The 20774-nt window shown below is 33.9% G+C and overlaps 1 protein-coding gene across 1 annotated transcript in view; it reads left to right on the top strand.

The window, feature by feature from the left end:
• Positions 1-20774, top strand: part of NBEA (neurobeachin) — a gene marked incomplete at its 5' end in the record, with an annotated part of 454102 nt that overhangs the window by 144527 nt on the left and 288801 nt on the right. The window contains 7 exons of the mRNA XM_084201080.1: positions 1278-1431; positions 8099-8122; positions 10576-10756; positions 11404-11534; positions 12785-12892; positions 14463-14631; positions 16053-16148. Of these exons, the coding sequence (XP_084057206.1) occupies positions 1278-1431; positions 8099-8122; positions 10576-10756; positions 11404-11534; positions 12785-12892; positions 14463-14631; positions 16053-16148 (863 nt within the window). The remainder of the gene's footprint in view (positions 1-1277; positions 1432-8098; positions 8123-10575; positions 10757-11403; positions 11535-12784; positions 12893-14462; positions 14632-16052; positions 16149-20774) is intronic.

Raw genomic sequence — 20774 nt, 5'->3', positions numbered from 1 at the left:
GTAGTAATTCCTGTTCTCTTGAGGAGTTGTATAAATCCTGAATGCCTAAACAAACTGAGCTGCTCTTCCAGCTTATCTTTAGCATTAGAATCTACTGCCCCTGTTCCAGACAGGATGACTCCTGCTAATGGCCTTCTTCCTAATTAATTAGTTAAAAGAGCTTCTCTACCTGCAAGGTGTATAAATAAAACCTCTTTCCTATAACATTTTCTAAGGAAACACTCTATTGACAAATTTTCTTTTGCATACAGCTACTGGCTGAGTTTAGTCTTGGTGATCATATAATATTTTATGATAGCAATGTGGTTTCCTAGTGTTTTTGTACATTTTGTACATGTTAATAGGGATGGTCTGTAACTATAATATAAGGAGACAATTTACTCTAATTTCCACTCGAGAATAGTTAATTTTCACAAAACTTGAGCATAGTTTTGTCAAAGGAGCAATTTATACTACATTAAATTTCCAGTTTGTTGAACTGTTCTGTGATACTCACTTGGAAATAGACAATTTTGATATTTTGCTTTTGGCCAGGTATATGGGATGTGTTCAGATAATGCTTGAAGGTTAAAGTTCAGATGGTATATTTTCAGTTGATGCCTTTAATTTTTGTTTGCTGCTGACAACAAATGTTGCTTTGTGGAAAGACCATACTTAGAGTATTCCTCAATATTTTCACACAGGGGTTTTATATTTTTGGGGAATGACTGTTTCATGGGACAATTGCTCACCAATTAGGAGTCGCTGAGATTTCAACTAATCTTACAAGCATCTGCGGCTTGTGGAGCTATTATTTAGGCTAGGTTTATTATCAGTTAGCAAAGTTAATATTGAATCAAGTTATGGCCATGTTATTGAGTTTCTCCTTTAAAACAGTAGCAGGTGTTATCATTAGATGTTATCAAGGGTGCTTCAAATGGCACTGCTGCAGCATGGTGAAGTCAATATTAAATACTTGCTTTCAGGCTGCAGAAACAACTCCACTGCCTTGAGCAGAATTGTCTGTGAAGTGAAGTACTGGTTGATGGGAATAAAAGGTTTGAAGATGTTGTTCTCAGCTAAGTATTTGAATGTTATCCTGTGCAGAAAGAGATAACAATCAATTTGTTCATTAGACTAGCCTTGTTGATATTTTTAGACAATTTACATGCAAAGTTTTGTAGACAATTTTTTTCCTTTAAATCAAAGGAACATTCACAGTATGGTTGCAAAGAATATATTTATCTAAAATTTATTTTAATTGTTTGTTTTTAATCCTTCTTTTCTTGTCCTTGCAGTCACTCCACAAAGTCAGTGATGGACTTTGTCAATAGCAATGAAAATATTATTTTTGTACACAACACAATACACCTCATTTCCCAGATGGTAGACAATATTATTATTGCTTGTGGAGGAATTTTACCATTGCTGTCAGCAGCCACATCCCCAACTGTAAGTACAATATTCCCACCTAGTGGTCATATTAGAAATTGTTGTTAATAATGCAAACTATTATTTTCAGCTGACTCTTCTTCTTTAGGGACTCCTGTCCCCTTTCTGCTAATTCCTTCAAAAATTTAAATTTAAAATCAAGCTGTTACAGTTTGATATACAGAATGTTTATAATATTTTGCATTTGAAATGCTTATTTTATCGGAGAACTACTACTACTTAGTAAGAAAAATATTTCATAGTTATTTAATATTTCATTTAAAGGGATGACCATCAAAATAATTATTCCAGTAACAAAACAGCATGCTTTATGATGTCTGTTCATTGATATTCATAAACCTTTTTTGCATGGCCACTATTAGTTTGCATGCCAAATGAGACCAGAAGTCATCCCCTGTCTACTCTTGTTTACTTCTTCCTTAATTAAACCCTCCCCCCCCCTTTTTTTTAATCTTGTAATAAAAATAACTGATATTTTTATCTCTTCAAAGTTATAAGTTCTTAGCAGATTAAAGCTCAGCCAGAGTATCATCACTCTGTATCATCAAAAAGGGAGAAATATTTTATAATTATCGCATTATTGACAAGAGTAGTTGTGTTATTTGAACGGGGTGCCTTGTCTGTGCCTTTAATATCTGTGGCTATTTCTTCCATACTAAATGAAATCTTTAGCATCCTGCAAAAATCATCAGTAGTTAATATAGGTCTTTGAAAGGGGAGACAATGAGACCTAGAAAGGACAAAGAGACTCCTCTGAAGTAATGTAGGTAATAGACACTGGAGACTGCAAATGTGGTTTGCAGTAAAATCTCAAATATTTTTTCCTAGCTATTCAGCAATTGAGATTACTTTTTTCTTCTCATTAAAAAACCCTTTTTTTACAGATTTTGTTTGAATGGTATGAATGCATGGGCTGGCAATTTCCTAAATATTAGTGTAATTTTCAGACATGCAATTAATAAAATTTTTGATGCTGTCTCTTTACTATTTTCACTTTGTTAACTGGAAAAATATTTGCCATAGCAGAAGTGAAAGACTACAATTATTTTGTAGTCACAAGAATAACATTAAGGTCCTGATTTTGGAAGTGCTTCATTTTAAATATTGACAAGTATGAGTGAGTGCACACTGAGCCATCTTGAAACCAGGCTACACTATCATTCTTTAAAGGCCATTGGGGGATATATTTTTAAAGCAAACATTTTAGGCATCATTTGAAAATGGTGTTTTGACATCTTTTATATAAAAATATAAACCAGGCACAACGTTAATTAGGCTGCAGTTCCATTGAATGCCCTTTGTGGGTTTTAATTCTTTAAGTCCTGGTGTATGATACTGCAGAACCATTCTGTGGAATAATAATTTTGAAGTTTGCCATTTCCATCTATTTATTTTGGATAATATATATATGTGTGTGTGTGTGTCTGTATGGATGGTTACCTGGCACAACTTTAATATTTACACATCCATTTCTTAAAACATTGTGTGTCAATACTGCCTTGCTCAGTAGCAGTGATTTTCATGCACTGATACAAAAGACTACATTTTCAAATTTGATTATTATGCACACATCTCTCCACTATATGGGGACTGTGTGTATTACTTAAATACTTAATTTCACCATCTGTCTAGGACAATAAAATAAAAATAAATCGTGAAATAAAGTAATTCACTAAAAGTTTGGTTTCTGCTTCAAATTGAATGAATCCTACTGTGTGGAATTTAAAAAAATAAAAAAGGGCTTCTTCCTGCCTAGTCAACTCCATTCCTGTTTCTCATTGCCCATCCATGAAGATTAAAAGGAAGGTGCATCTATCTGTTCATCACTGTGACAGATATGAAGAGTGCAGCCCATCCTCCCTCCTTAGAGCAGGTGCTCTCCCTCAGTATTGCTGTGAATCACAGTTTCGAAGGGAGCAGATGCCCTGCTGGGCATCAGACCACTTGTGAGTTTCCATAATATGATGAATGAAAAGTTTCATACTGATTCTCAGGCTTCTAATGCATGTGCATCCTTGAACTGCTGTGGAGAAGTGGATGGATTGCTGGTTCAGAATATATTTCTTCTCAGCCTTGAAAGGGCAAAGTAGGCCACTGGAAGCAATCAGTTACAAAAGGCTGTCTCACCCTCCTCCTTCCAGAAGCTGCTAATGGGAAGAGAGATGAGGTTTGAAACTGGAAGATTGATATGACATCTCCACTGCATAAAAACCACTGCATAAAAACACAGGAGTCCTTACAGCAGGCCTGCTGCTTGCCCCTCTCTGCCAGAGTAGCTCTTAAAGGGGGAAAGGACCTGTAGGCTTTCTCCTTCACTGACTCAAAGACCCACAGAATCACAGGATGGCTGAGGCTGGAAAGGGGATAGAGGAGATCACCTGGTCCAACACCTGTGCTCAAGCAGGGCCATCTACAGCCAGTTGCCCAGGACTGTGTTGAGACAGCTTTTCACCATCTCTGAGGATGGAGACTCCATCACTTCCCTGAGCAATTTGTGTCAGTGCTCAGTCAGCCTCACCATGGAAAAGTATTTCTCAATTTCCATGTGGAACCTACTGTGTTGTAATTAATTACATTAATGAATAACTTTCTATCCACAAGGTACAGAGTTCAGATTTTGTGTTGTACCTCCTGAATCCCTTCCAACCCCAACCATTCTGTCAGTCTGGGTAGTTCTGTAATTGAAACTGAAATGGTAATAGAAGTCTGCTCAAGCCGTGTTGCACTCCTCTTCCAAAAGGAAGAGGCTACATAAGGCTGTTCACAGGCTGCATAAGCTGCCTCACTGTCAGCCCAAGGGCCTGTCTGCTTTAGCATTCTGCCACCAACAATGGCTGTTTGCAGCTTAGATCAAAATGAAGAAGTACAAGCAAACATATTGATTGCTCTAATAGCACTCTGTTTCAGCATTTAGGATTTTAACAACTAGAGAGGGTGTTTGAGCTGTCATATTTAATAACACTGAGGAATTCATCCTTCTAGACTTTATCTAATCTTTTTTGAAGCTGCTTATGCTTTTAGCTTCCATAATATCCTATGGCATAGAGCCTGACAAAGCAATTATATAACCTTCGAAGCACTTCTTGTCTTTGTTTTTCTTAAGCCTGCTTAAATGCATTAAGTCACTATGTGCTTTACTGTTTATACTATGAAAAGAGTGGTTAATCATGTCTTTATTCAGCTCCATATCCTGTATGACTTTGTAGGATTGAGTCATATCTCCTGGTGTGCGTGTTTGATTCCACACCATCTTCTTCTTCTTTGGTCTCTGATCCTCCATATCTCTGTTCTGCAGAGCTTTTCTGGAGGGTCAAAACCCTCACATTTTGTAGATCCTGTAGAATGCCTAATTCAATTTATCAACAAGTGAGAGCTCATTTTTAATTAATTTCTTCCTTCACTTTCATGAATGGTGAGGCTCTGATATTCCCACTGATGGTCTTTTGGGGCCCATATTGAAATTTTAAAGTAGTAGTTCTTACTTATTTCCTCTTAGTATATTTTATTTGTGGCATAGATCATGTATTTACATCCACTTACAAAAAATGAATTTACTTTTTGGTCTGGAATAATGAGAGATGAAAGCAAAAAGACTATAGAACAGACAGTAAAGGTCATTCCACCCTTTAACTTTGGGATGATTGAAACAGGGATGGAATTCATGAAGAGATTAGGGTAAAATCCCAGTATTCACTTGAGGTACTTACATGTGGCCTAGATTTCTATCCAATGGAGATCTACTCAACAGAAGCAAATTATTCAGATATCTCTGATGTAGACATCTACCAGATCCCTGTAGGGTCTGGCTGAAATGATTGTTAACCTGGAGCTCAATCCATTTTATGGATTATCTCTTTTTATGAGCTACCTTGTTTTCTAATGGAGAGAGACAGAAGCACACAGTTCCTTTTTCAACTCTCTCACAGTCCTGCATGTGCACAATTCCTTTATTTCAGTGAATCAGTTGGAGTTCTAGCAAATCTGGGCCACTCATTCTTAAGCAGTCCTAAATTCTGCTGCAAAACTCTCTTCTCAACAATCTGCTATAGAATTAACTGCTCTTGCATGTATCCCATTGCCTCTGATTTTATAAAGCAGTTTACCTATTTTCTCATTAGTAGAACAGATGCTGAATATTAGATGCTTGAATTAATTAAGTATATTTGAAGAAAAGAGCCAAGGGTAAATTTAGCAAAATGACTTTCAGAATACGGAAGCAATTGCAGTTTTAGTTTTTGTTGGGTTTTTTTCCTTTTGTGCAACTCCATTGCTAAAAAAAAAAGTTGTATTGTCACAGTTTCCTTAAAACGATGAATGCTTGAAAAACTCCCCATTTCAAAAATACTTTTTTTCATGGTTCAGATTGGAGTGAAATGGCAATTCTTCTGGGCTGGGTGGAAGATTATTGCATGATTCCTTGCCTGCTGTAGAATGGGCAGTCTTAACTATAGAATTTCCTCACTATGGAGTGCCTGTAGGCCTGTAAAAGAAATCTGCCTTTTATCTCGTGGGGTTTCTTTTTGTTTTCTTTTTTCTATGGTTTTGGATTTTTATTTGTTTGGTTGATTTTTTTTTTCTTTTTTTTTTTAATCTAGCCTAGGATGATCTGAATAGATAACTTTTAAACATAAATTTAAAAAAAAAGAGAATAAAAGAAACAAAATGCATCTTTGTTGTAAACAAAACACTCAAAAATCTGTGGGGGGTAACTCAGGAATGCAGAGAAGGTTATATATTTTTATATATATGGGGCAAAGTTTACTGTAATTTATAATAATCTATTTCCACAATTTAAAATATTTCACTCCATTTCAATTCCATATTACTTCTATCCCAGAGTCTGTACCTGGATTTACTTCAAATGCTAGTGTTTTTAAAGTGTTGCCAGTTATATATATGAAGCAATTTGAAATTTAAGTAAATATTAACAAAAAATATGAGCAGTTTTTTTGGTTTACAATATAATCTGGAATGTCTTCTACTTTTTAATTCTGACTTCTTGTATATTAAATTGGGAATATTCGATAACTCCTGTACAACTATGGGAAGGTTATAAAATACAAAATACTACTTCCGTTTTTTTTCTCTTTTCAGTTGGGGATGTCTTTGAGGCTTTCTAAAAATAACTGCAACCATAAAGAAAACATTATTAAGATGTTGTGGAAGTGTGAAAAATAGGACGTGTAAGGGAAAAGGTTTGCAGAAGATGCTTTCTGTTAATAGACACTGGTTTACAGATAAAACATTTTGTGTGTAAGCTAGCAATTGGAAGGAATCTCTGCTTGCTACAAGGATAGCAGCTGTGACAAGGACTTGGGGACATTGAGCAAGGCAAAAGAAATTTGACGAGTTTAAATATTTGACAATTATAGACAATTACATGACAATTTAGAACAAATTTCCAGACCCCTTGCAAGCAGTTTGTTTTTCTACTTATTCTAAGAAGTCTATATTCAGCTTCTTACTTGCAGAATTCAATATATCACCTCTCAAATCGTGATCTGAGGGCTGCTGGTGTTATATGAACTGTCCACAAAACTCCATTAAACATTTAATGATGGCCTCATTAGGTCTGTGGATTAAAAGCTGAGATGTATGACTTGGGTATTGTGTTAGCTTTATCACGTTCAGGACTCGTGTGGTTCCATGGGTGCTGTGTGGTCTACAACAATTCTGAGAATCAAAAGTGGTAAAACTGATATGAAAATTGTCAGATAGAAATTCAGAGTAATAGCCACAAGTTAATTCTCTAGCTGCATCCAACAACAAAAAGATGAAGACACATTTAAAAACTGGTTGAGCATTGTATTTTTCTGCCCCAAGAGGGAAGAAATCTGTTCATTTCAGTTTTTCTTTTTCTTAGATTAGGTTTTTCCACAGTCTAAATTATAGTAATAACAACTGACAGAATCTGAAGTTTCTTTCTATTTTTAAAACAGGACCAGTGAAAACTTAAGAATTAGTTCCTTGACCAGTATGGTAATAGAGGGATTCTACCTAAAACTGAACCATAAAAATTTAACACACATTTAATTGTGAAAAGTGAAGTTTGGAGGGCAACTCAGCCTGAGTGTCTTAGTCCTGATATTTTTTTTCCTGTGGTTCAAAAACATTGTCATATCTAGTTTGACACTGATTTAGGTTGAAGAAATCACATCCAAATGTAATATTATAATGACCTATCTTGTAGTGTATTCAAGGGAAGAGCATTATGCATGAAGAGCCAGAGCATTGCTTGTTGTAATTCTTTTTTTTTTTCAAAGCATTTTAAACGTATTTGCCTCCTCATAAAAGGATTAACTACTTTACTACATTTCAGTTGAATGGCTTATTGTAAAATGCTCATATCTATATAATTAGTTAAAACATTACTTTGTTTTGCATGCTTCATAAAATTGCTTTGGAAGAATCAGTGTTTACATGAACTCTATAATAATACAAGATTTAAAGTTTTCCTTGTGCATAGCTGTCTTTGACAAGTCTTTACTTACAAATGTTCATGCTGAGCTTAAATGTTTTGCTGTTTTAAATATAAATTAAACAAATGTATAATTCCAAGATACTAATTTGTTTCAATTTACCTTGTAATTTTTTTAGTTAACTTAAATAATTTTCTTTTTCTTTTATTGTTGTGATCTGTTGTCTGTTTTGTCTGTTGCATGTCCAGGGTTCTAAGGTTAGTATTGCTGCTGTAAGTTTCAGTTTTTTGCATTTTCAAAAATATCTTATTTTTGATCATTTGATATTATGGCTTTTTTTTTACTGTTATTATTCTTACAATTATTTTCCTATAACATACAGTGGAATGTGAGTAGGATTATATTAGGTGTAGTAATTAAGTTTTCCTACCATATTTCCTTTAATAACCTAATGCATTGTCAATGATGGTGCTTGCTGTTAGCTCCTGGGCTGAATGCAGTCAGGCCTGTGAGCTAATTTAAGTTATAAATGCAGTTGTCATTAGAGAAGCTCTATGTCCTGAATATGTTCATTGTATGGGAGACTTTGTGCTGCTCTTAAATTAGTAGTCCATAACTGAGTAGTTATGGAATAGTGATCTGTTCACTTTTCAATGAGTTTTAGAGATACCTCTATCTAAAATATTGGTAATATAGAAGGCAGCTTGATCAATAATGGAGTATATTTTAGACACTATTACAATAACAATGTGCTGTATTTAACAGGTAGAAATGATGGTAAGTTTGGTGTAAAAAAACTGTCAATCTTTTTTTTTCCTCCATGTAGCAGAATTTTAGGGAGATTTGTAAAAAAAAAAACCAACCTCATTTAAATTCAAAGTTTGATAAAATCTTGCTAAAATGCACTTAAGTCTTATATTAAGTGAATTTACTACATAACTTGCAAAAATAAAAAAGCAATAGATATTCTGAGAGGTTTAAGACTATGGTTGGCACAATGCAGTTATAACTTGATAAAAATCAACATTAGGCAGTCAACTGGCTGCAAGTGAGCCTGATTTATTTCAAGCAGGGGTTCAAAGTTCAAGTTTCCATAACCACATATGAGTTTTTCTAGCAGACTGTTATGGCTTTAGAGTTTTGCAAATATATTTTCTTTTGGTGAGTGCTTTCAAAAAATCTTCTTCATAAAGTCTGTTATAAAAACCCCAGCAACCTATTTTTCCAAAAGGTAGGAGGAACACAGCACAAACTAAACAGGGGAGCCCTGGCCAAAGATAGGAGATAGACTGGAAATCTTTCTTCTGAGAGTTGTCATTTTACTATTTTTCTAATATTCTTGGGCAGTTCAGACAGATGACAGCCCTTCCCAAATCACTCCTGTGACCAACATGTTACATCCCTAAGAGAAATTAAATGAGGGGCTATCTATCATTATGGTGACACATGCCACTTTGTATCTTTCATCTGTCAAAACATTTGTTTCCTTAATACTGTTTGGCACAGTTTGCACTTTTATAATTTTGGATGTAAAAATATTCTTCAAAGTAAGCCATAAATGTGGCCTAGGAGTTTTAGGAGTATGGAAATAAGCAAATTTTTGTTTTCTGTATTTTTTATTTCCTTTAGAAGGAAATTACCTTAAGAGCACAACATATTTTTTTAAAATAAATACTTCTAATCAAATTAATAAAAGTAGAGAAGCACAATGAAAGTACTTTTCAAAGGGACTAAACTATGTGCTCAGAAAATCTTGCAACTGGAAAACTTGCTGACAATCAGTAAGAATCTGCCACTTTTAAACAAATTTTAAAATAGTATTTAGGCATATAATTCTGGAGGCAGACAAGTATCACACATTCCTGTTTTCAATTTGCCTAGCTCCAGAGGCAAGAGTGTTGAAACAGATATTTTTTGTTTTGGATTAAGCTGACTGTTTCCTCACTTACCTGCACTGTTAAATACCTGAAGACATTTGAAAACATGACTCGGGACATCTAAGTGTCTTTTTTGGAGAAAAAAAATTTGGTTTTCAGAAATATTCAACTCATTCAGAAATTTCCTGCTGCTTCCCACTAAGGAGAGTACAATGTCAGGAAAGAAACAGCAACTCTCTGGGACATGTGAGCTGCATGCCATGTCACTTGTCCCTTTTTATTTTCCCTCTGTTGTTGTCGTAAGGTAGCAAACATAAATTGAAGAATTGGACTCTATCAGGATTCTATGTGCTGTAAACATTGCAGGGAAAAATCAATTCATGGAGACAGAGCGCAAAACTGTATGCTTTTTCCCATTCCACTCCTCACATTTGTTTATATGAAAGAACACAAAAAAGTAAAAGCTATAGACAGAGTAATTCCTTTAATCTGTTACCTGTTTGCCTAGCCTATGGAAGAAAGAAAGAATATGTTGCGCCCTTTTTCACCATTCATTGTTTTATTATCTGCCCTTACTTTGTCTCTATGTAATTGCTAATGACTTTCTCATCTATATTAGACTTTTTCTCATCTATTACAGCATGTAAATTAAATAATTTTCTCACTCTTCATGCTGCCTTACTTTGAGTTTCACTCACAGCTTATGTTGATAGTATCAGTAGGAGATTTTTAAATAACTTTTCAATCTCTCTGCCATTAAGCATAACAATTTAGATTTCTATGTGTATGTGCTGTCTTTATATTTCAGTTGTGTTCAAACTGTTTAATTCAATTATCTCCTTTTAAAGACCGAATTGGAAAATATTGAAGTGACACAAGGAATGTCGGCAGAGACAGCAGTAACGTTTCTCAGCCGTCTGATGGCAATGGTTGATGTGCTGGTATTTGCCAGTTCTCTAAATTTTAGTGAGATTGAAGCTGAAAAAAACATGTCTTCTGGAGGTCTAATGCGACAGTGCCTAAGGCTTGGTAAGTCAACAGACAGGATGTATTAAATAGTTACTTACAGATCAATGAGTTGTGATGGATCAAATAGTGACACGTGCAGGAAAGGACCTTGTAGGTAGAGCTTGATGTGATAAAGTAAAAATCCCATTTATTATTTATTGATCTGATATTCTTTTAAGGCCAATTCAATTTAGTCAGAAGAAAGACATGTCTGAAAGTGTTCTTCCTTATGTAGTTCAAGTTGTATATATTCAGGGAGAGTAAGAATATTAAATTTAAGTCTGTAAACAGATATAATTATTTTTTTCCCTAAAGCTGCTTTACTGCCTCCATATTGCAGTTTTTCTTATGCAAGTCTCCGTGGATTTGTAGGACTCTATGGGGAATGTAAAATAAAAGGAGTGGGATACTTGTGCAGACAGTGTAGATCTTAATATATTTTGCAACAGCATGGCATTTGTCTTCATTGTTTATTGTTACTCATACTACTTATTGTGATACTGATAATTTTACTGCTCCTGGTGTCAAATTTGGGAGTTCTTCTCAATGCTCAATTTTTAAATCAAATTTTCAATTACTGCCTCCTAGTAATGAGTGCTAATTGGTGTTCTAAATATAAATAGTGAAAAAAATATTCTAATTTGTGGCATTTTAATTTCTTCTTTTAGTTTGTTGTGTGGCTGTGAGGAACTGCTTAGAATGCCGGCAAAGGCAAAGAGAGAGAGTAAACAAGACATCATTAATCGGCGGTAAAACGCAAGATGCTCTTCAGGGTGTAACAGCATCAGCAGCAACCAAGGTAACTGAGCCTTAGGTAACCAACAGCAGTGATGACAAGTCTGAAGAACCATTTTTTTTAGGATCTGAAAATGATTGTAACTGCCTTCTCAAACATTTGGCAAAATCTTAGGTTTTTCCTGTTAGCTGGTTTATGGTAAAAGCGTGTGAAGAGGCTTATTTGAAAGATGCAAACCTTGATGCGGGAGTATGACTGTAGCAATTCTAACCAGCTTTTGCACTCTTGCTTGGCCTACTTGACAGAGCAAGTTCCCTTACTCACCTCTGTCATATATACCTGATTTTTATTCCATCAGGGTACTCTCCAGTTTTGATGCAATCCTGCAATTGCATCTCTGTTGGGGGAGTATCTGAGTTCCAATAGATGTTTGAATGTGTATTAGGCATCAGTACTTACTATCTGTTTTTAGAAGAGAATTTTATTGGACATTCAGTTACCACTTGGTTTTTCCAGTGTCATTAATAAGTCTTCTTTTTTTTTAATATATTTTTAACTTGTTCAAGCTTTAAGACTTTGAGGATACAGAAATTAAAATCTGAAATAATTTGGCAGAGCCTATGACTAAAATACAAGACACTGCATGATGTAAAGGATCCCTTCTTTTTTGCTGTTATATTTTCATTATTAAATCAGGGGGTTTTTCTTCTCTAAAACTTTTTCAAATAGCCTTTACAAAGTTAGGTCTTTTCACAATTTTATTTCATTAAATCCCACAAAGACATTATCTTTTTAAATATTGTCACTTTCAATGTGAGGAAAATCCCTATAAGGAGACTTTTAGGTATTCAGGCCTCACATTTAATACATTTTAATTTTTAAAGGAAGCATGCTATTCTATCTTTTTTTAATAGTAGCAGTTATTTTATCCATAGCCTGTAGTAAGTCTCAGTAAAATTAACATTTTTTTTATTTCTGGTCAGCATTTTCAAACATAACAGGCGTATTAGAAATAATTTTTTATTCTGTTATGAAGCAACTGTAATCTGAAACAAACTTTTGTGTGAAAATTATTATCTTAACTCTGTCTAGAGATACAGCTGGTCCAAGCTGCTGGAAAGCTGTAACATTTTAAATAGCATTAAGACAATAATTCAAAGCATCACATTGTTTCTAGAGCCCTTATGAGTTTTATGTGGAATATCATCTAAGACTGATGTAATAGCTAAGAAAAATATGTCAAATTAAGTTTCTAACAGAAATGCTTTGATATTTTGAGGGGACCAAAAAAATCTCACTCTTTTTATTTTTAGACTCCCCTTGAAAATGTCCCTGGAAATCTTTCTCCCATAAAAGACCCTGATAGACTTCTTCAGGATGTTGATATTAATCGTCTACGAGCAGTTGTTTTCCGTGATGTGGTGAGTAATATGTGCTGTAATTCTCTCTTCTGCAAAATCATCACTTATGTTTTGAAAGAGATTTTGATTGTACCCAAATTAAAAATATCCTTTGTGTGTGGCACTTCCTATATTATCTGCAAACTCTCTGCTTTTGATGACATTGTAACTACCAGCCACCTTCTGCTTTTAAAAATTATATTGATTAAGCTATTTGAGATTAGTAGTTAACTGTGTTGAACACTCAGCCTTAATCTTATACTAGCCAAATAGACACAGCCAAGATAAATCAGTTAAAACCTATGTTGATTTAAATTGTATTACTAAAGGTGTCAACTATTTGTCCAACCAGGGTAGAAAGAAGAATTAGTATATATGTTACAGAAATGCAGCAAATTCTCACTTCTGCTGAACACATTTATGTATGCAAACATATATAAAAATGTTTTTCATCTTTTTCTGCAATGGATTTTAGCACAAAGCTGCACCACAATATACTTGTTTTTGAATGTAGTGCAATAGGAATTATTACTGTATACCTGCAAGTACATCATTACGTTTAGATTCTCCAACATGAGTTCAAAGAGGCAATGTTCTGTCACCTATTCTTTTCTTAACTAATGGAGAAAAGAATACAAGAAAGCATGTCTCTGGAACTTCTATGAAAGAAATTATTAAGAGAATTTCTAATTATTTTAAGACTTGCAAAAACATGCAGCCAGGTTAAATAACACCCAGAAAACATGGAAAACAAGCACTGGAACTGTAATAGAAAGTATATACTTGTGAAATTGAGAAAAGATGAAACCACTAGAGGAGTAGATAGAAACTAAACTTTTCATTTTATCATGTTAAGTTTTACATGATAATAATAATAGTAAAATACATTTAGTTTAATTAGAGCAATTTAATCTCCATCAGGAAAGTATCTAAGCCATAGATGGCAGTTTCCCTTGAACAGCCGATTATGTGGGATGAGAAGAAAAGAAGACAGCAAAGTTATAGTGGTCCTGGCTTTCACTTAAATCAGTCCTGGAAACCTAGGATTTCTGCTGACATCTCCTGTGGAAGGGGAAATCAGAATGTACAAGCTGTTTCTGGAGGAAAAACAGGGGTACATTCTCCCTGCTTTTATGTGTTACCAGAAGCTGCTATGCCTGCTTATGCATCCAGCATCAGCTAGAGAAGCATCAGTGAGTTTAGATTTCCCTCTCAGCAATTTTAGCCCTTACCTCCTTTTGTCAGGGGCCGTCACAATCTTATCCTTGGGGTAGCAGAAGGGAGTTGCCCTTGCTGCCACGAAGCCTTTAAAGCACTCTCAGAGTAGAGTCAGGCCTCTATTTTGAAAAGCCCATTCACTCCACAGACCCCAAGAATTGTGTAGTTGCTGAATTACGTCCAAAATTCAGTACTTACTATGTGCACTACTCATCTGAAAACCCACTCAGCCTTCTGCATTATCCATTTCCTGCTATGCTGGCAGAAGCAGCGTTTCAGAAAGGTATTTCCTATTAAAACTTATGATGTTTTTGTAGAAAGAGTCCATGAAAATATTCAATATTCTAGATATGTTTCTTTTTCCCTGGCACAGGATGACAGCAAGCAAGCTCAGTTCCTAGCTTTGGCTGTGGTTTACTTCATTTCTGTCCTGATGGTCTCCAAGTACCGTGACATCCTGGAACCACAGCGAGAAACTGCGAGGTCTGGGAGCCAGGCAGGTAGAAATATCAGACAAGAAATAAATTCACCAACAAGTACAGGTAAATTTGTTTTCTTCAAATGTTATGTGATTTTGGGTTTTTTTGGGTTTTTTTTTTTTTTAGAACTGTAATTATTTTATGACAAAGTATTTTTAGTGAGTAGCTGAAGATCCTAAATAGGAAATTACGTACTACTTTCTCCCAGTATAATAATTTGGAGTTTTAAAATACGTCATATTTCAGGTATTCTCTATACTTGCTTATACTTGCTTGTAAGGTATTACTAATTTTCATTTGTATTTTTTTTAATGTTTTTATCTTTCTTTAATTTGAAAATAAATTTAAAAAAACAGTATTCCTGCCGGAGTTAAAATTGTAAAGTACAAGGTAGTTCACCAAAAATTTTACTGAATCTATTATGTGTTAGGAAGAACAGATATCTTTATACCACAAAATGAATAAACAGAGAATACAGCTGCTTGCCCTCATGAGCTCCCTTTGTTTGAGTGCGGAAGTTTGTGAAAGGGTATTGGTGGAGGACTGAGTACTTTCTTGGAGTCCTGCTGTATTGGTGCCTGCATGTAAAAGCCTATGATAACAATAGAATAAAAAGGAAACATTGCTATTGCCTTCTTCAACTGAACTGTTTGTGATTTGTTTTAGTAGTGGTTTTACTGGCATGTTTTCTTCAGCCCAAAAGGAGGGAATCTGTTAGGTCTCAGAACCTGTTAGAAATGAGGGATGCAAACCTTACCCCACACTGTTTCAAATATTTTGCACACAGCCCAGTATTATTTTTTTCTAGTCTGATGGATTGATTATAACTGTACCTTCTGTGTTAAAAGAGTTGAAAACAGGAGCTGTATTTGTCCACAGAATTTTTTGTCGATGTTTTTGTTCTTGTATTGATCTTTAATTGCTTTCTTCATTTATGGAGTTGCTAATTTTCATTCTTCATAGAATTTTTCTTCCAATTTGTGTTGTATTCACATTTAGTCATTATTTTATGATTCATCCTGCTGTTTTAATTTGCTGAGTTTACGTAATTTCCTGAAGTCAATGTGCTTGTAGGCTTCGCATTTGAAAAATACTACATAAACGTAGTCAGTTAAAAGAAATCATAATTCTTTTTGCCTTCCTGATTTAATGTTATGGTTCTGAACTAAGAAACTGCTACTTTCACCCATTATTGTCTTGCCTATTTGCTTGTATATATCTATCTATCTATCTGTGTCTCTTTTTCCCTATAAATGTTGCTCTTGAAGTGCCCAAATAATAGGTATGCTGTTTCCTATCTCTTGATATGGAGATTGGTTTTTTTTTCATTTAGAAATGCCTTTCTTTTTTTTTTTTTTTTTTTTGTTGGTAATACCATATTTGCATGTTTCAATGAGATAGGATATCTGTCATGGATCCACAGTGGACCAGGCCACACATGAATACTAGCTGGCTCACATTTGATTCCATGATTTTCTCCACAGTTGTGGTCATACCATCTATCCCTCACCCAAGTTTGAACCATGGATTCCTTGCCAAGTTAATTCCTGAGCAGAGCTTTGCCCACTCATTTTACAAAGGTAATATTAACATCATCTCCTAACCTGTTTGGGTGTTCTTATTTAATGTAATGCACTTCAAGAACTAAATGTGATGTTACTGTTGATAAATAAGTATACGCCTCAGGTTACATGGAGATCAGACCTGATGATACCTTTAAAACTTTAACTTCCTGCCTACATTTTTCTAAAAAATCTCTCTCCCACTTTCATTGCAATTTATTATCTTTAATGATTATAAAATAAAATGAAACTATTTTAAAAAAGCCAAAAAACAGTCAGGAGAAGGGAATGGCTATAGGAAAATTTAAGTTTTTCTGGTTTGTGGTTATTCTGCTTCAATATTAGGCCCATAAAAACAAAATCAGGCCTGTTTTGAAAAAAATTGCAAACCAAATGAAATATAAAGTAGTTTTGTAGTATTCCCTTTCCATGTATCTTTTCCTGTTCTTTTGCCTTCCTTTCTCGCTTTTTTTCTTGCCTTCCTGATGGTATGTAAACCTCTGATACTGTATGTGAATTATTTATGACTGTTACTTAATGTGCTGTGCTGTGTTTCTCTTGAAGGAAACCAATTTTTCTGCCAAAGCAACTATTATATGTTTTGGGCCTGATTTGTTTTGTTTTGCTTGTTTGTATGTTTTAATATGTACTCTATAAGGTAGGAACATGGGGGGTGTTGTCATTTCTTGAAAAAGAGAAAGTTACCTGAATGTAACTTTAGCCAAGTTTACTTGTACATTTCTGCAATAATTTGCATGAAATGTGCTGTAAACACAAAATGTAAAAGAGTTAAAAAAATATATAATTTGATGAAAATGTCATTGGTATAATTTTCTAAAATCTCACTGGGTAAAAAGACTGGTTTTTTTTAAAGGTATAAGTTATTTAGAATGAACACAGTTTATAAAGAACAGAATAGTTAGCATCCTACTTCAGTAATAAGGTGATTTATGCTTGTCACATGCTGTTTTGGGAGTATTCTGTTAAAATACCTATTACATCATCTTAGACTATTACTACGTTAGTCTGGCATTTCTTGAGCTTTGATGTGTGTATGTATGCATAAATTTGATGTGTGTGTGTATATTATAAATTGCTTTAATTTTTAACAGTGTGTAAGCCAGGGTTTGTGATTTTGATTCGTAAGATTATTGTGTGCCATACAAAGAAAATATTTTTTATGCTCAATATTATCTATTGCATTTGTTTTACCTTGAGTTCAAGAAAAATAGTTTTGGTTTTGAAACAGTTGAATACTACTACATTAAAAGTTTGAGCAGGTTACAAAGAAAAGTGTCTTTAGAAATAAATTATGCAGTACAGGAAATGTTATCTGAGATTAATTATTTTATTTGTTGATATAATCAGATCCTTAAGGGTTTTAACTGTCTGAGGTCTCAGTCTCATACTCTCTACAGCTTTACCCATTGGAGAAAAAACAATTCCACTTTTTATATTCTGAACACAATTCCTCAGTTTTGAACATCAACAAAAAGTTAAATAAAAAAAAATTGCAAATGCTTTCAGAAAAGACCAGAAATCAAACATATTTCTCATTTCAAGAGAATCTTTCATTCCAGTGGCTGAGCCAATTGGGTTTTTTTCAGTGACCTGAGTTGCTTTCAGATTTTGGCAGCAAATTTAATTTTTGAATATGATTTTAAATTTTAAGGTATTTTTACTTAATACAAAGTGATTTAACGTAGCCTTTAAAATTAACAACACATTTTTAAAGCAAAATCCTACTTATTAAAAATTGATAGAAATTTGGTTGTTACCTGGAAGTGAAGACATATTTTATTCATTCCATATGACACTAGATGGATGTAAAGAATTTTTTCTTTGTTTATCAAGCAAGCAGTATCATAATTGTTAGAACTGTGCAGGAAAAGATCTCTTTAATTCAGGAAGAGGGATTAACTCCTTAAAAGAATACCGTTTCTCCATTTCTAGTAGAATCTAATTATCTGACCAGGAAACTTACCAGGGAAAAAGGGTAAGATAGAATTGGGTATATTACCAGGATTTAAGATAATGATTTTGTTCTTAGTGAAATTCTTTCTTTTTTTTTTTTTTCCATTTTGTGGGGCAATATCTTTAGTTAAAATCTATTTAAATCTGTGTGAGACACTACTTGTCTCAAGTACATTATAGTATGTGATCAGCAAATGCTTCCAATGAGAAACTGCAGCTGCTGTCAAGTTTGGGTTATAAGAATTTTAACATCATTTTATTTTATATGAAATTCTTCTGTTATCACCATAAAAATATTAAACTTTGCCTTCTTTACTGATATTACTGGATATAAATAAAAGATAGTATTGAAATTAAAGACTTTAAAATATATTTTGCAGTGAAATATATTCTACCCTCACTTAAAATGTTTGTAGATGGTAAAATAATGTTTCTTTTACTATTATTCAGTTATTGCTCATAAGCTAGGTGTTATCTTATGGTGCTTGAAGGAAAAAGGTCACGCCCAGGAAGGAAAAGCTATTACAGTAGTGTCCATGACTACCATTTAACTATAAAAATATTTATTTCTTGATAACATTCTATTACCTCTGTATTTATTTTTCCTTCTGACCTGATCCAAGGGAGAGAAAAATATTTCTGTATCTGTAGATTTACTCTCATCATAAGTTTGTTGAAAGTGCTTATGTTTCTCCTCCTTGTTTCCAAGTTCTCTCTCTTCAATTTAGGCCGTATATAGCTTTACACTTTGAAGTAATTCATTACCAGAGTCTCAAGGGAAATGGCAGATCAGGACTTTTTTCTTGAATCTGAAGGTTCTCTGAAAAACACAGTCCTACAAAAGTAAATTCTGCAGACTTTCTCCTTCCTGTTCAAAATACCAAAGAATTAATTAAATTTAAAATTAATTAATTTAATTAAACAGGGAGATTTAGTAAAGATGAGAATAACATTAAAAATGATTGTCCAAAACCTCTGTATTGGATTTTCAGGGTTTTTTATTGAAATCATCAATCATGCTTGGGTTCTACTTTCTGGAAGATATTAGTAGTGAATCAATATTTGAGCTAGTCATCTTCATCTCCCTTAAAAATAGGTGAAGAGAGGTAAGGGCACGTTTAGGGAATGGTTCATCTGACCTGCTTTGAGATCTACTGGTCACTAGAAATGCCAATCTTTCTTCTTTCACTAGAGCTGTCACAGCTGATGTGTCTTGGTCAGATCCATCCTGACTCCTGTGACATGGCATAACTGAACTCCAGACACAAACACTGGTTTATGACAAAAGCTGGAATCAAATTCTTTGATGTCAGGCACTTAATCCAATAATGACATTATGTGTCTTAGTAATGTCCTTGCTTTCCTTGAAGGTTTATTGGACTATTCATTTCAACAGAGTTTCCACATCTCCAACAGTAGAAAATGTGAATCTTTTTATTTTTTTCCTTTTACACTTCAGCTGGCCTCCTGTATATTACTTAAAACACAATTAAAATTAATGAAGTAATGAGTAGATATTTTCAGTTGAAAATTGATGTTTCCATTTGCATTATTCAGGAGTGTTTCAGAAATGAAAGTATGGCAACAGTGCAATTTAGCTTATTATATATTGTGCGAAGCAAATCAGTATGTAGGTTATCAGAAACTTCTATCAAAAATTGATTGACTTTTCCACTTGCTTGCTATCACTGCCTGTATTTTTCCCAAAGCACTGTAAATTAGTAGATTTCTTAAAGATACGTTTTGCAGATGGACTGGAAGCTATTGATTATTTTTCTTGACAGAATGAACTCTATTAAAATGTTGCAGAAACAGTTTTCTCTTTGAAGACAAGTAAAGCATCCAGTTTTTCAGGTCCCCTAGGTATATAGTACTCTGGGAATCACTCTGTTGTTTGTATTTCTAATATAGTAGCATAGAGGTTTCCAGACTATTTTCAAACTATTTTGCAGCCTAAGTATACAAAGTGGACTAAAGGACAAATTTCCACTGCCTGTGAAAATATTCTTTGCCTCAGGATGTCCTGACAAAACTCATGTCTCCATCCCCCTCAAAATCTAGTTGTATATATATTTCCAAGAAAGGAGAATGCTATAAGGAGCATGGGTGAAAATCATGATCATCATAAAATTCCAATTCTATTGAATTTCTACCTGCTGCTCAAAATAATCATAGTGCTCTTCTGATGAAACATATGCTCCTTATTCCAACAACATCTGAAAAGACATGCAATTGAAGAGCATGAGGTAGTAATGAATACATCTTAATCTATTATTTATTACCCTTTACCAGCTACTTAAGGCATCATAGGAGATGTTTGCACATGTATTTCATTATTAATTGATTAGTAATTATGTAAGCATGAAGCAGTTGTAATAGGGACTATTTTATCTTCATTTGTTTGTACAAATTACAGATGTTTTAAACATTTTTTTTTAAAACTTTGTTTTTTAAAAATTGCGCCTAAACCAAAATGTTTTAATATGTTTCCTTGTCTATATGGAACATTCTTTGTGCTCCACTGTTAATTTCTGTTGCTGGATTCTGTACCCTACAGAGACTTTTTTAAATTTCATTTGTAAGAAATGTCTAATTACAAAACCACCATCTTTCTCAGCATACATCAGAAATACAGATATTATCATAAGTACCTCTAAAATAATTTATTTT

The sequence above is a fragment of the Fringilla coelebs genome (genome assembly GCF_963513975.1).
Source record: "Fringilla coelebs genome assembly, chromosome: 2".
Taxonomy (NCBI): Eukaryota; Metazoa; Chordata; class Aves; order Passeriformes; family Fringillidae; genus Fringilla; species Fringilla coelebs.
The sequence above is the reverse complement of the archived record's forward strand: the minus strand, read 5'-3'. Positions and strand labels throughout refer to the sequence as shown.